The following is a 16,281-nucleotide window of genomic DNA, read 5'->3' as shown; positions in this document are numbered from 1 at the left end:
GTCGATTAAGCGATGTCCGTCTGTCTGTCTGTATATGTAATTTTGAGTGCAAAGTACAGGTCGCAGTTTAAGTCCGATCGCCTTCAAATTTGGCACAGAGTTTTACCTTGGCTCAAAGACAATCGCGATTGATTTCGGTTCATAATTGACGTATTTATCAACGTATTTCCTTAAAATTTCGCAGAGCCGAATATTTGGGGGCTCTCGTCAAATATGCAAAATTATTAGATATAGCTCCCATATATATCTTTCGCCCGATTTGGACTTATACGGCCTCAAAAGCCAGTGTTTTACCCTGATTTGCTTCAAATTTTGCACAAGGAGTGCGTTTAATAGTGTCGTTAATTATACCAAATTTAGTTGAAATCGGTTCAGATTTAGATATAGCTCCCGAATATGTCTTTCGACCGATTTCGACTCATATACCCACAGACACCAAAGATTTACCCCGATTTACTTGAAACTTTGCACAGGGAGTAGAATTAAGGTTCTGGATATGAGAGCGAATTTTAATTGAAATCGGTTCAGATTTTGATATAGCTCCCATATATATCTTTCGCCAGATTTTCCGTCATATGACCACAGAGTTCAAATTTGTAGTCCGTTTTCGTTAAATTTTGCACAGGGAGTAGAATTAAAATACTAAGTATGCGTGTCAAATTTGGTTAAAATCGGTTCATATTTCTTATAGCTTACATATATATGTTTTTACGATTTGGGCAAAAATGGCCAAAATACCCACATTTTCCTTATAAAATCGCCACTGCTAAGTCGAAAACTTGTAAAAGTGACTCAAATTTTACTTTATTTCTTATACATGCCTATCGACCGATAAATCATAAATACACTTTTGCGAAGTTGCCTCAAATTTGTTTCATTATAAAATGTTTCCCATATTTTTTTACTAACATTGTGTACCATCCCAGGGCATTAGGCGACTTAAATTTTAAGTCTATAGGTTATAAAATCTGTTTAGATGAAGTCAGATTTAAATGTATGAATTTGGGACAAAAACCTTTATATATATAGCACCCAACACATTTGACGGATTTGATGTAGTGTCGAAAATGTGGATTTACAAAGTGGTGCAGGGTATAATATATTCGGACCCCCCCGACTTTAGACTTTCCTTACTTGTTTTTTACTAACATTGTGGTCCGTCCCGGTCATAAACCAATTTAAATTTTGAGTCTAGACATTTTGTGAATGTTTAAAAAATGCCCAAATCGGTTCATATTTAAATATTTGTATATGGGAAAATAAACGTTTATATAGCTACTAACAAATTTGAAGGTGTTAAGATGTTGGTATTCATACTGGTGAAGGGTATAATTTAGCCGGCCCCGCCCGACTTTAGACTTTCCTTACTTGTTTAATATGAGAATGAGTTAATTCGTGTTTTCCTATTGGACGATTCGCATTAAAAAAGATTTCAATGTCATACCGTGAAACAAGTTGTCAAAATTACTAGAGAGAATGGGCGGAGCGGAACTATCAAAGACAATTTGTTTGCTTCTTTAACTCTCAAGGATTTGATTAAAACTGTCTGTAAAACTGAATTTTCGTTCTTATAACAACAATATAGGTCCTTCTTTTTCCAATTCCGAAAGAAGGCACAGAATAATGTTTGCGGGCATTTTTTAGAAAGGAAGTGCAAGGCATTTTAGCATGCATGATAGGAGATGGCATATGGGAAGGTGTTAAGGATCCCAAAATCATGGGTTAAGAAAGCATGATTTTTGCGGTACTTCGCAATTTTCCCGCTGGGTCACTCTGATGTATTTACACTCAGTTTATCATAAACAAACATAAGAAAACTAGAAAGTCTTTTATGGCTACTATCTTTCTTCTGCCTTCTGGGAAAATACTTTTGCAATCCTCTATTAAATCCATTTTATTAAAGTCATATCTAAATTAGACCATATTTTTATGCCAGAATCTCAAAGGAATGTTTCATTGTGGTTACGTTGGTGTGTCCGTTTCTTTTACCATGCATGCCAGAAATCTAGTGCTGGAAAAATTGCGTACAATTTTGAAGATATACGAGGAATTTATCCTTGAGTTCTTGGGAACAAATTTTATCTATATTTAGGAGAAATGGACATGACATCTATTTAAAAAGAAGGATTATATGTTAATAAAAATATTCTTTAAAATAGTTTGAAATTTAAGTTAAGCTATATTGTTGCTGCAAAACTAATTGGGAGGTTCTTGTATTAAAAGTTTAGTTGCAATAAATCGAAAAATCCAACAGAAGAAAATTAAGGTAATGAACAACTATAATAATAAACTCATACAATGATAAAAAGTGTTTTTATCATCTACACTAAAAAATGTTTACTTGGATCCAAAGATTTTGTCCTTCCCTTAAGGATTTTGTATTAATTCCGAGCCAAAGATTCGGCTTTTTTAAAATAAAGAAATTTTTTAGGGACCTATCTACCTTTAAATCTAAGATCAATAAACTTAAATATGAAAGGGTACAAATCTCATAATCGAATTTCCATTCTCTTTTTGCGATATATAAATAATACAAACAATTGCTAGTTAAATATCCAAATTACAACAAATACTTCAAAACAAGAAATGTTATCACAGAAACAGGCTGTTAATTCGCAAAAAAAACATGCAAATTTTTAAAATTAAGTATTGGCTTATATTTGAAGCGTTTCTATCTTACATCTGAAGGTTCAATCTACCAGTTAATTTAAGGACGATTCTTTGAATACAAAATGTTTTATTTTTTTACTTTAAAGAAAATTTCTTGCCTAATGGGGGACTCTAATTTCCAAGATTCGTGTCCTAATTTTAATTATATTCATATTAGGTCCATATTTGTTCAGTGTTTGATGCGCATCGAGATTATTATTGAACAAAGTACTTTACATCTAATGATATAATGGCTTATTATTTAAACTATCTTTACTGATTTTTTTATTATGGTGTAATGGAAAGATAAAAATAAAGGGTGATACGGTCAAAATTTGGTCAAGGGAAAACGCGTGTAAATCGGTGAAATCGTTTATTTAAAAAATCAAATTAAATTTCTTTTTCAAGTTCAATTAGTATAAAATTCAGGAAAAATATTCAGTTAGGCTTTCGCTTTTCCAAATCCGAATTGCCGGTCCTCACGCTTGACACCTGCCATCAGATTTTGTATAGCCACCTTGTTCACCTTCTTCGCCGCAAAAAGCCAGTTTGCCTTGAACTGCTGCTCGTGAACAAAATACGACGGCCAAAGCGCGATCCCGGAGGCTGTACACGACGATGCTGACGAAGTTTGACTGCGTGGTAATGGACGACGAAATCTACGTCAAAGCCGACTACAAGCAGCTTCCGGGACAGGAGTTTTATACGGCAAAAGGAAGGGGAAAGGTAGCAGATATTTTCAAGCACATAAAGCTGTCAAAATTCGCAAAGAAATATCTGGTTTGGCAAGCCATCTGTACCTGTGGCTTGAAAAGCAGCATTTTCATAGCTTCCAGGGCTGTCAACCAAGAAATTTACGTGAAAGAGTGTTTGAATAAACGTCTGCTGCCTTTCCTGAAGAAACACGGGTGTTCCGTACTGTTTTGGCCGGATTTGGCATCTTGCCATTACGGTAAAAAGGCCATGGAGTGGTACGCCGCCAACAACGTGCTGGTGCTTCCCAAGGACAAGAACCCTCCCAACACGCCAGAGCTCCGCCCAATTGAGAAATACTGGGCTATTGTCAAGCGGAACCTAAAGAAGACCAAAAAAACTGCTAAGGACGAGCAGCAGTTCAAGGCAAACAGGCTTTTTGCGGCGAAAAAGGTGAACAAGGTGGCTGTACAAAATCTGATGGCGGATTTGGAAAAGCGAAAGCCTAACTGAATATTTTTCCTGAATTTTATACTAATTGAACTTGAAAAAGAAATTTAATTTGATTTTTTAAATAAACGATTTCACCGATTTACACGCGTTTTCCCTTCACCAAATTTTGACCGTATCACCCTTTAGCAGAGGCCTTAAAGATATCAAAGGAACGTGTTGGTCATATCATTCATCAATATTTGGACATGCGGAAGCTCTGTACAAAATGGGTGCCGCGCGAACTCACATTTGACCAAAAACAACAACGGGTTGATGATTCTGAGCGGTGTTTGCAACTGTTAACTCGTAATACACCCGAGTTTTTCCATCGATATGTGACAATGGATGAAACATGTGACAATGGATGAAACACTTCTGAGTCCAATCGACAGTCGGCTGAGTGGACAGCGACTGGTGAACCGTCTCCGAAGCGTGGAAAGACTCAAAAGTCTGCTGGCAAAGTAATGGCCTGTGTTTTTTGGGATGCGCATGGAATAATTTTTATCGATTATCTTGAGAAGGGAAAAACCATAAACAGTGACTATTATATGGCGTTATTGGAGCGTTTGAAGGTCGAAATCGCGGCAAAACGGCCCCATATGAAGACGAAAAAAGTGTTGTTCCACCAAGACAACGCACCGTGCCACAAGTCATTGAGAATTGCTTCCCCACCCACCGTATTCTCCAGATCTGGCCCCAGCGACTTTTTCTTGTTCTCAGACCTCAAAAGGATGCTCGCAGGAAAAAAAATTTGGCTGCAATGAAGAGGTGATCGCCGAAACTAAGGCCTATCTTGAGGCAAAACCGAAGGAGTACTACCAAAATGGTATCAAAAAATTGGAAGGTCGTTATAATCGTTGAATCGCTCTTGAAGGGAACTATGTTGAATAATAAAAACTAATTTTGACAAAAAAAAATGTGTGTTTCTTTGTTAGACCGGGGACTTATCAGCCAACCTGTTACACTACGGGTACACTGAAAAAATATTTTCGAAATACGAATGCAAATTTTTCTTAGCATAGAAAACGCATTTCTCTGATATAAAGTTTTTTTCCTTGTCCGAAAGTCGATAAACTTTTCAATGAATTTGTTTTGTCGACTTAAAATATTAAGATTCGATCTAAACTACAAAGGCCAACTTGGCTTTAAAACTTCTGAAAACATCTTCAAAATGAATGAAATCGTCTTTGCATTTGTTGACTTTCTACATCTTAACTAAAAAGCTAAAACACATCTAAAAATAGGATATGTTTTGTAGTTGAGAGACATTGTTTACTTGAAACTAATGTCTATTTGATGTCGAGCCTGAATTTGGAAATTTAAGTCGTCTTTAACACGTTTTTAATTAAAATTTATTTTCTAGTATCAAATACCCTAAACTTAAATTTGAAAGATAATTGTATTCTAAAAATATTCTTACTTCAATTCTCCGTTTCTTTGGCTCTGAATCAATACCAAAATCATTGCTGTAAAAATGTATTTCATTATATTTATGATCCTCATCTTTGGTATTTGCGTTTTTATTTATAAAGCCATATGACAGAAATGTTGAATTTTGGATTAAAAATGAACGACATTCAAAAGCAATTTACCTGCGGATTTTGTGTTCCTAGTTTTTTTTTATTTCTTAACATATCAGTTCTATAATACATTTCCTATTGTATCTTATAATAAATTTAAAATTTATATTTTTTCCTACAATGGGTAAAGTTTGCTAACACTGAGTTCATAAGTTTCTCAAATGAGTAAATTTTACTTAAATTCTATCTAGAACTTTATGTAGCGCTAAAGACATTCTAACAGTTTCCAATCCAATTTTTCTTCAATAATTTTATTAAACAACAGAAAAATTTATTATTTTTAATAAATCATCCTGAATTTGACAAAAAAATTATCAACTTATTTGTATTATGTTGCAATTACTAAAATATTTTAATTAACATTTTCTAATATAAACTTGAATTTTCTTTCATGATGGGTTCACTTTCTTCTGGGTGTCCATACATGCATAAACCTTAATACTTTAAAATAAATTAAATTCTACTGTTATCATGAATATAAAATTTGTTTTTGGAACGTATTCATATCCATACTCATATTGTTGTTTTTCTGTTTGTTGACATGAAAAGATTTGCGACAGCGTCTTTCAGATTTGTTGGGACCTTATATCTAATGCCACGTACTTACATTAATTTTAAAAGCTATCATAAATGTTTCCATGCATTGCAGACTACGTCAAAATATTTGTAATCTATATACACTTGTTTTTTATTGGAAATCGTGACTTAATAATTTGCTATTTCCCTTTTTTCCTGCCAAAATGATGTTCACGGAAAAGCGTGAAAATAGGCTATTTTATGCGAAAGCTAAACTGCTTTAATCTAATAAAGACCAATTTAGTGAATTTTGTATTAGCTGCAAATCAATTGGCACATACTGTCGCATACCACATTATTAAGGACGAGATTTGTACTCTCATATGTATATTGGAGTGGCTCATCTATGGGTCTTTAATGGTGAAATTCAATCTTTGTAAAACTCGAGAAGGCAAAATAAAATTTTACAATTATTGAACAAGTCTAATTTTAATTCGGATTAGAATCCCTACACCGAAAAAAATATTTACCTAATATGAAAGATTATGCAACCTAAATGTTAGGACACGCAAATTTTAAAAGAAAAACAAATTAAAAGAAAATTTATAATCTTTGCTTCTTAAATATCTTTCTCATTAAATTTAGGACAAATATAGGCTAATACTTATTTTCAGGAGTTTGCATCTTTAGTTTACAATTATTTTGGAATTAAAAAACATTTTTTATCTTCAAGTAGCTGTTATAATTTGGATATAACAATGGTAATAAAAATCTGGGCGTCTATTGGGTCTTCGGCGCTCATATCATCCCGCAACATACCCACCAACCCTCAATGGTTTATTTTCTTCGGCCGTGTCCGACAAATATACATTTATTTATAGTGTTTCATCCTTTCCATTGATCTATTGTTACTAATCAAGATTGTGACAATTTGTATCTTTAATTCGTTTTATTACGGTACTGCTTTTTATTATTGTAATTAAATTAGTGGTACACAATATTTTGAAATTATCCAAAGAAAATCATTGATGAATTGAATTTGATAAAAAAATAATATGTATAGTACATGTACATACATATTATTTTACAACAAATTATTCGCAAAACCCCTTCAAAAGTTTTCTGTTTCTTGGTAAGAAATGAAATAAATGATTTCTTCATTCACCTCACGCTTTGTGATTCTCCTTCAGTTACTTCAAAATTGCATTGTTAAAAAATGGCAAACATCCTTCAAACTTTATTACCTTGTACCCCTCCCGTTACTTCTTGTCAAAGCAACCATAATGCATCACCAAAGTCATTCTACGAGCGAATACTATGTGTGTGTATATATGTATGTACGTGTGAAATCATCTCTATAACCCGAAGAGAAAGAACAGGAGCAGAAACAGGAGCAAGCTAACGAATACTACTACATAAAATGGTAAATCGTAACCAATTCATGCGTATGCACATATATATATATATGTATATATATGCACACAACATATAAATGTATTTATGTGTGTATTAGTTTATGTACATACACACTTATACTTCAAGTGGTGCAGGTTATGAACCTGTTTCCGCTTAGGATGGCCCATGGTGGTGGATAGTGTAAAGTATACTACGAGGCGGCAAAGCGAATTCACACCATGCTTGTGTGTGTGTGGGGAGGTAGTTTACATTCATTCAAACCACCCACCCCCAGACCCATCTATTTCTGGTTTCGCTATCATATGTTCGTGTGCCAATCAAAGCTTTTTTTGTCTAGCGAAGTAGAGCTTTTTTATCCGTTCCTTAGGAAAGGAAGAATACGTTTGGCCAATGTTTCATGTGAAGATTTTTGGAAATTGCAATTTAGTATCGTCGCGATTGCAGTGTGAATCAATACTCGTAAAAACGGAGGAGTTCCATGTGCGCGTCCATTGGCATCAAAACCAGAGAAATAGAGAATCTTATATTATTTCTATGTGTGTAACTGAAAAGGAAGAAAATGTTCTACCATTTTTTCGGGGGTAGACATGATTGTCCTTCATCGGTTAGAGAAATGTGAAGGAATTTTAAACAAAAACCCCAAGGAATTTTAAGAATTTACAGTGAAGTTAAAAAAAGTAAAATAATGTATGAAAATTTTAATATGCCTACAAGAGCAACATGAAAAAGTAGTTTATTTAAGTGATTTGGGGAAAATATTATGTAAATTTTTCGGTGGTCCTTATAATATATATATTTGTCTGTACTCGAGAAATTTAAAATGTTTTAGAAGCCTTTAAAATTAATGAAAAACCATGCATATTTTGTAAAGATTTCATTTATATCTCCGAAATTTCATTTATAATTGATTTTTTCAATAGGTTCATAGAAAATTTTAGTATGTACACATGGACGTGCTAAGCATTTTTTTATCGTGGGCTCATTGGCATTGGGACAAGCCAGAGGACGCAAACCCTCTTTGAATTAATGAGAACTTGGAAATATTTAATGATTTTTAGTGCGTAAAAAAAAGAAATCGAATTTTAAGAAGAAAAAAAAAATAGGAAATGTATCAATGGAGTGTTGACTTAGTAGCAATTTGTGTCTATTATTAAATACAAGCGTCCTTATTAACATATATAAAGGGAATAGCTTTTTTGTAAAATAAAAGCTTTACGCCAACTCACAGCTAACTTCACTTTAAGCACAATGGCTGGTTGAATGGTTAGTTAGCTTGACAGACGTATCACAAAGCTTTAGATTTTTATTAACCATCAACTTGGGGTTGTACGGATACATACGCACACACATTGCCCCTATACAAATGCCACCAACACATACTGCATATGCTATGGTTAAGCCGAAAAGTAACAACAACAAAAGTTCAATGAAAGTTGCTCGTGTGACCATAACAAGACAACAACAAAAACATTTACACGGCGAATGGCGGCAGTGAAGCCAACAATTAAACCCTAACCCAAGACAACACTGAGATAACGGATAATCCTAGTCGGCAGTCTCTCAGTTATCCGTGTGAACAAACTATTCTCTCTTTCTCTGTCTCACGCAAATACCAACACTCTATCTAATAAAGCTCTTTTTTGTTTGTTTTATTTTTATTTTTTGTTTGCCGTGCATAGGTTTTAGGAAAGCCAAACAATATGAAAAGAAAATCGCGCAAAATTTACTATAATCAACCAAGTAGTGTTGTTGCTATCAAATAACGGTACCACCAAAGCAGAACACACAAATAACAACAACCCCTACACAATTTGGTAGCTGTAAAAACGACATGACGTTAGTCTGATAAAAAGAAAAACAAAACAAAAAACACCAAACACCAAAGCAATTTCATCTCAAACCAAAGAGAAAATAGTAACGGTAAATTTAAAAAGAAGAACACAACAACAAAAACAAAACGTTTCATGTCCATATTCATGGCTGTCATAAAAACGAAATACAAATAAATAATTCAATACAAAGTAAATAAACGGTTTTTACATTCGAATTTCAAAGCAAAACACGAAATAATTGAAGTGCATGTCCTAATCTAACCACACAATCACTGCAACAACAACAACAACAGTAGCAGCAACATCACTTAGTGAAAAATGAAATGTAAATATAAAAACAAATAAACGGGCTGTAGTAGCATTTTAGTAAAGGCTACACGGAACAGCCATCAGCACCTCCTCCCACAAGCAAATCACACAAGGTGCTCTATGGTATAGTGTGCTGTTGTGGTTCCACTGAACTCGAAACACGCAAACTACGGTGCAGGAGGATACAAAGGCTTTTGTTTTTGGTAGTCGAATTCCATGAGACGACAAAGCCAAAAGCCAATCAAATATCATCGGTAGCTAAATTCCCAAACATATCATAAGATACCAATCAATGATAACTTCGATTTATCCCTTTCCCCGGGTACTAAAATTACAAACAAACAAACAAACAAATAAAAAAACTTCAACAGAACTACCCAAAAAACTATCTAAATTATCTATGCACCTCATATAAATAGAAGTAAAAGGCAACAACAAAAGCAAGGGGAAAGTTGTAAAAAGTCCTTACAACTAAATTGAAAAAAGGCGGGGAACCAAATAACCTTTCCTCAACAAAATGGTGGCCTCCGAGGCGACAGCCGTTGTTTTCCCAGTAACTGAACGAGGTCACAGAAACCAATCAAGAAGAAAAGTGTTATTAAGGCCACCATCACCAGCAGGACAACAACCATCATCATCGACATTAGGAACATCAGTCACATCAACAATTTCATCGAAAACCATCTGCATCGCCGCTACCACTACCACTACCACTATCCCCTCAACATCGACATCCATGGTGCCATCGTCAGCGCCATTGTCATTAGTAATGCATTCATCTAAAATTGAAAATGAAGCCACCATCAGTAAATCAACAATTCCAAAGTCTTCATCGCCCGTTTCGTGTAATCCATTAAGAAAACAACATGAAAGGCCTAACAGTCTTAGACCCAGAATTAACACCAGTCGTAGCAATAGTACTATTGCCAAATCCCTTGACCGCTGCCGTGTTAGCTGCAGTTATTTTAATCGCCTGCAATCCCTGTTTATGCTGTCTTTGTTGGCCTTAATCCTGTCCTGTTGTTGTTTAACCACATCGGCCGCCTTTCAGTTGGATGGTTCACAGAGTTCATTTGCCCAATTTCGCAAATGGTATGTGGGTCTAAACGGTTCTCTAGAATTGGAATTCAAAACAGAGCAACCCAATGGCTTGGTCTTGTATTCGGACGATGGTGGCACCTATGATTTCTTCGAATTAAAACTGGTCGAAGGAGCTCTACGATTGCGTTATAATTTGGGTGGAGGAGCCCAGATTATTACCGTGGGTCGTGATCTACACGATGGTCATTGGCATAAAGTACAGGTGAGTTAAAACTATATTTAGTAGTAAAACTTGTATGATTTAGTTTTCTATCAAAATCATTTGTTTTCCTAAGCAATGCACTCAAAACGAATTGAAACTATCTGATAAAATGATACCATGTGTATTCAGAAGAGCAACCAGCGTTTGTTGTATGAAGACAAATAGGTTATGAATTTATAACCACACTGACAAAAAATATTCTCGTGATGCCAAAGATTGCATTTTCTTTAAATACGATATTTGACTAGCATAGAAGAATGAAATCGTTTTGGCCTTATAGTTAAGTGATTCGATTTAAAAATAGGTATCTTTACATGAAAGATAGTTTTTTTTTCAAAACTAATGAAATCGTCTTAAAATTTGATAAATTTTTGCAAAGCAAAAAAAGTTTAAAAAAAAAACAGGAGATGTTTTTTAGTGAGCTTGAAATAAGCGGTAGTATTTTACGACAGAATAAGCTGCAAGGAGTTCGCGATCATACGTGCTGTACTTCTTCTGTGTGTCGGAAAGTTTTTTTTGAATAAAAACTAAGTGGTTTCCAATCTTCTGTTGTTCTTTGTTGTAAAACACCGCCTAGGGCGGATGATCAGATGCATCTACCATCACGCATATTGGCAAGTTTTCACTAGGATGCGACAAAATTGTCGCATCCTAGTGAAAACTTGCATTTCTCAAAGACAGCTTTCGACTCATCGGTCCAGACGATCTTGGTTTTGTCGTTTTTCTTGTTTTTTGGGAAGTGGTCTGATACCTGCCTCCTCCACAAGGTGTCCTAGGAATGTTACAGAACTTTTACCGAAATTGCATTTAGCGACGTTTACAATTACACCATATTGTTGTAGTCTGGTGAACAACTTTTCTAAGTGAATTAAATGTTCTTGTTCATTTGCGGAGGCAATCAATATGTCGTCTAAATATGGGAAACAAAATTCTAGACCGTTTAATACTTCATGCATGAAGCGTTGAAAAGTTTGTCCGGCATTACATAATCCGAATGTCATGAAGTTGAACACGAAGAGTCCAAATGGGGTCGTAATCGCGGTCTTCGGAACGTCTTCAGGCGAAACAGGTATTTGGTTGTAAGCTCGTACCAAATCAATTGTTGAGAATATTGACTTCCCTTTAAGGCCATGAGAAAAATCATGAATATGAGGTAGTGGGTATTTATCCTTAACCGTTTGCGCGTTGAGAAGTCGCATGGTCTCCACTCACCGTTTTTTAAGAACCATATGTAAAGGACTTGCCCAACAGCTTTTTGATGGTTTACACAGTCCTTGATCAACCATGAACTGGAATTCTCGCTTTGCTATGGTTAATTTATCTGGTGGAAGGCGGCGGGGTTTTGTTGATACTGTAGAGCCTGTGTATGACGTGTTGGACGTTATGTTTCACAGTTTTATTACGTCTGGATGCATTTGTGATGTTGGGGAATCTAGCCAGCAATTCATGATATTTGGAGTTATTTAACACAGTTTTTATTTCAAAGTAGTTCGAAATTTCTTTAACTTCGCCTTTAGTATGCAGTTTAGTTTCGGGGTCGATCAATATGTTTTTTTACATCAACTAATAGACCGTAATGTTTTAAAAAATCTGCACCGATAATGGGGTGCGATACGTCTGCATGAATGAAATTCCACTGGAAGGCGCGGCGGAGTCCTAGACTTGGGGATATAACGACGCTTCCATAAGTCTTGATAGGTGTTCCATTTGCAGCGAAGAGTGTATATTTTTGTGGTTGACAGTTTCCATTACCGGGAATAACAGAAATATCTGCCCCTGTGTCGATTAAAAAATGCATTTTTATTGTCTTATCGTATATAAACAGGCGATTAGTTGGTGAAATCCGGTCACTGGTCGCCTCCGGTTTAATTGTTTTCCGAGTGTGAAGGCTTGAATGAGCAAGGTTTTCGGCATTTCTTGGCGTGGTTCCCAAAACGTCGATGATAATAACATACTTCGTGCTGAGAACTATCTCTTTTCTTGCTTCTGGATCGTCCCCTTGAAGATTTCCAAGAAAGTCTTTTCTGTATTTCTTCGACGGATGATGTGAGCGTCTCGATTTGTTTGCACATTGATGTAAAATCAAATGCGTTTCCTTGTATGACTTCTGATACGCTTCCGGAAGTAGATATATCAGCTATTTTATCAGCCATCTTTGCAAGATTGTCTAATGGTTCGGTAGAAGTTGATAAAATCGCTTGTGAATGAGAATGTAATCTTTGCATCCACATGGTTCGTAAAAAATCTTCGGTGACACCACCATTAGATAGACTCCTCATCTCGCGCAACAATATACTTGGTTTTTTCTGACCAATCTCCATATTGTTAAGAAGTCGTTTTATGCGATTTTCATCAGACACAGAAAAATGTTCGATCAGCCGATTTTTTTTATCTGGGAATATACATCATTAGGCGGATTCAAAACTATATTGCTTATGTGGGTTAGCAGTTCGGTGTCCAACTCTGCGATGAGTATGTGGTATTTTGTCCGTTCAGCTTCAATTTGATATAGGGCAAATTGAGCTTCGACCTGGGCAAACCAAAGTAATGGGTGTTCTCTCCAGAATATTGGTATCTTAACGGCATGGGATGATAGTTGAGTCGCGGAAGACCCATCTCCAGATTCGTTCGGCATTGCTACGTCGGGGTCACCAAATTTGTCGAGGAAAATTTAAATACGCTTTTAAACTATTTTATTTTTTCTATATTTTAAATTATTAAAATTTGAAAGCAAACGTGATATGTTTCATATATCTAAAGTTTATTTTATTGTAAAGTGTGCTGCCACATTGTTTAACGGTTAGTTCATAAACTTTATGAGACATCGTTGGGATAAATTAAATATATTTTGTCTTTATTGTATTGCGTTTGGTATTAATTTGGACCCAAAGAAGCGATGAATTACACTAAGGAGACAATAAAGACGCAACTCACCTTAAAGTTTAAGTCTTGCCTACTTAATACTAGGTAACAAATTCTCATTCATTCGTTTTTCTAGCTTTTTCCATGAAACCTTCATGAACTTGTTAAACGTAATTTCACATTCAAACTCGATCTGAAATATAAATTATGTCATGTTTTAATAAAAAAGCACATTTAAAATAAAATCTTCTCCTATTGCTAATGCTGTTTTTTTTAATGCTATAAAGTTACAAAATATCATCGATTTGAATTACGTTTTCTATAGTATTTAAGAAGTGGTGTGTGTTAGTTAACTTCACACTAAGGACAAAACGACTTCAATGATAAGTTTAGCGGGTTTGGGTTAAGTATCATGGTACCACAACGATATTTCGATGTGATAAAAACAGAATGGTATGTGATTCATTTGGGCAGCTCGTCATTTTAGGATCAATTCGACTGGTACCGTAGGTGGCGAACTTCTCTTACATCAATGAGTGCTTATGGCAATATTTTGTCTGTGTATAAAATAGACTCTTAGCTAATAGATAAGCTTTGCAAAACTCAGAAGTGTCACCAGCATTACTGTAGGCCGCTGTAAAACCTTTTGGTGTTCGGTGGAAACTGTGATTTTAGCTTAACTTTTTCGCAATGTTCAAACCGCAAACAAAATTCTTATTCGAACGTTGCATACACTGAAAAAACAGTGAACCCACCAGGAAGAAAACTTTCGGTTAATTTAAAAAAATGTTGAATATTTGTAGAAAATTTTAACTAAAGAGTATTACAAACGTTGGCATCACGCCGATGTCATAAAATTAAGTAAATATTTTTCAACAAATTTAAGAAAATTTTTAGACACAACTAAGTTTTTTCACTTCTTAAAGAAAATTTTGAAAAACTTAGAGTTCAAAATTGCAAGAATGTCTTTAGTGATATACGAAGTTCATGATGGACGTATTTTTGGCAAAATTTACAAATTTTAAGAAGTTCTGAACTATTTTGTGGAAGACACGAATTTAGTTAATCTTTATGCTTCATTTGAGTATATTTTTTCCTCGGTTTTAGTTAATTTAACTAACATACACAAAAAATTATTAGAGTAAAGGAAACTTTCTCCAAACATAATAATTCCATGGACTAAAATAAAGTTAATTTGGCTTTAGTGAATAGAGAGTTCACTTTTTTTTGAGTGTAATAATTTGACCTTCAATGTATACACCCATAGAAAAAATCATGTATCAAAACGATCCGTTCATGAAAGTGAATCAACATACATGTGGTGTCAAACGAAGAACAGACGGTGTAAATCTACAAACGATAAAATGACTCCATGCGTTGTCGAAACAACATCCAGCGTTCATGATCTGAAAATGTAGTGGTTACGAATCCGTGACTGGTTCGCCTGCACCATACGAGCTAGGTTAGGTTAGACTACGGTGGTGTACTTCTCTCATATCACTGAGTGCTGCCCGATTCCATGTTAAGCTCAATGACAAGGGACTTCCTTTTTATAGCCGAGTCCGAACGGCGTTCCACATTGCAGTGAAACCACTTAGAGAAGCTTTGAAACCCTCAGAAATGTCACCAGCATTACTGACGTGGGATAATCCACTGCTGAAAAAATTTTTGGTGTTCGGTCGAAGCAGGAATCGAACCCACTACCGGTGGCTCCCATACCATACGAGCTAACAGTCGCCTTAGCGCATTGCTCCACCGACGGAGTTGCCATAATAATAACGTCTAACGAATATTTTAAGACTTTTCATTGCCAAAGAAATACGAAAGCCTTTCATGAAATCGTGAACGCCCGTGGACGAAACCGTGAACATTCTGTTTTGATTTTTCTTGAACATTTGCGTTTCATTTTATTACCGGCCGTTCACGATTTTGGAACGTAAGTTTTTCCATTAGTGTTATGCATCATATGTAGAACTCAGATAATTTGCCTTTTGTTTGAAAACGATGTCAACATTTAGATCCATAAAAGTTATTAAGTCTATATTTGTTTCATTACAAAAATTATTTTTGATCTATTAATTGGCCATGTTGGTCAAATAGATTTTTTCGTAAAAATATCCAAAGCTCGTAGTCTTATTTTTATAATTTTCAAATAAACAAACAAACGATTAATTGACTCATTTATCATTAAATTAGACTAGTCGATTTAACAAATTAAAGAAATCTTTCAACAAGCTTTCTTAATTTTTTCTTTAGTGAAGTAAAAACTGGTGTGAGTAAATTGCTGCAGCAATGTAATACCAATGTTTTATTTGGTTTATCGACTTTTTTACCAAACGAATTGTTTGAGTTTTATCCGTAAATTTCACAGCATACAACAGCACGAGAATCTCATTGTTTGTATATTCATTCTGCAAATGCATGGTGTATATGGTATATGGGGGTCTGTATTTAACTGAAACCAAAAGGAAAACAATGCAATCCTGGTTCCGTCAATTTTCATTGTGTATAGACTGGTATCAAATCAGGAGCAGTGCAAAATCCATCTGTTTGCAACAGCCATAATAAAAGATACTGAAAAACCATTGGGACTTACATTGCATTCAAAGTCCACATATATCACAACCTC

The 16,281-nt window shown here is 35.0% G+C and overlaps 1 protein-coding gene across 5 annotated transcripts in view; it reads left to right on the top strand.

The window, feature by feature from the left end:
• Positions 1-7,796: 7,796 nt before the first annotated feature.
• Positions 7,797-16,281, top strand: part of Nrx-1 (Neurexin 1) — a 64,480-nt gene continuing 55,995 nt past the window's right edge. For 3 of the 5 annotated variants that reach the window (XM_075295728.1, XM_075295710.1, XM_075295734.1), the window contains exons 1-2: positions 7,797-8,033; positions 9,026-10,790. In XM_075295728.1, coding sequence (XP_075151843.1) covers positions 10,005-10,790 — 786 coding nt within the window. In that variant the 5' untranslated portion in view covers positions 7,797-8,033; positions 9,026-10,004. The remainder of the gene's footprint in view (positions 8,034-9,025; positions 10,791-16,281) is intronic. The other 2 variants (XM_075295715.1, XM_075295723.1) reach the window with 2 other exon arrangements.

This window comes from Haematobia irritans, chromosome 1, assembly GCF_050003625.1.
Source record: "Haematobia irritans isolate KBUSLIRL chromosome 1, ASM5000362v1, whole genome shotgun sequence".
NCBI lineage: Eukaryota > Metazoa > Arthropoda > Insecta > Diptera > Muscidae > Haematobia > Haematobia irritans.
Note: the sequence above shows the minus strand (reverse complement) of the source record. Positions and strands in the feature narration are given on the sequence as shown.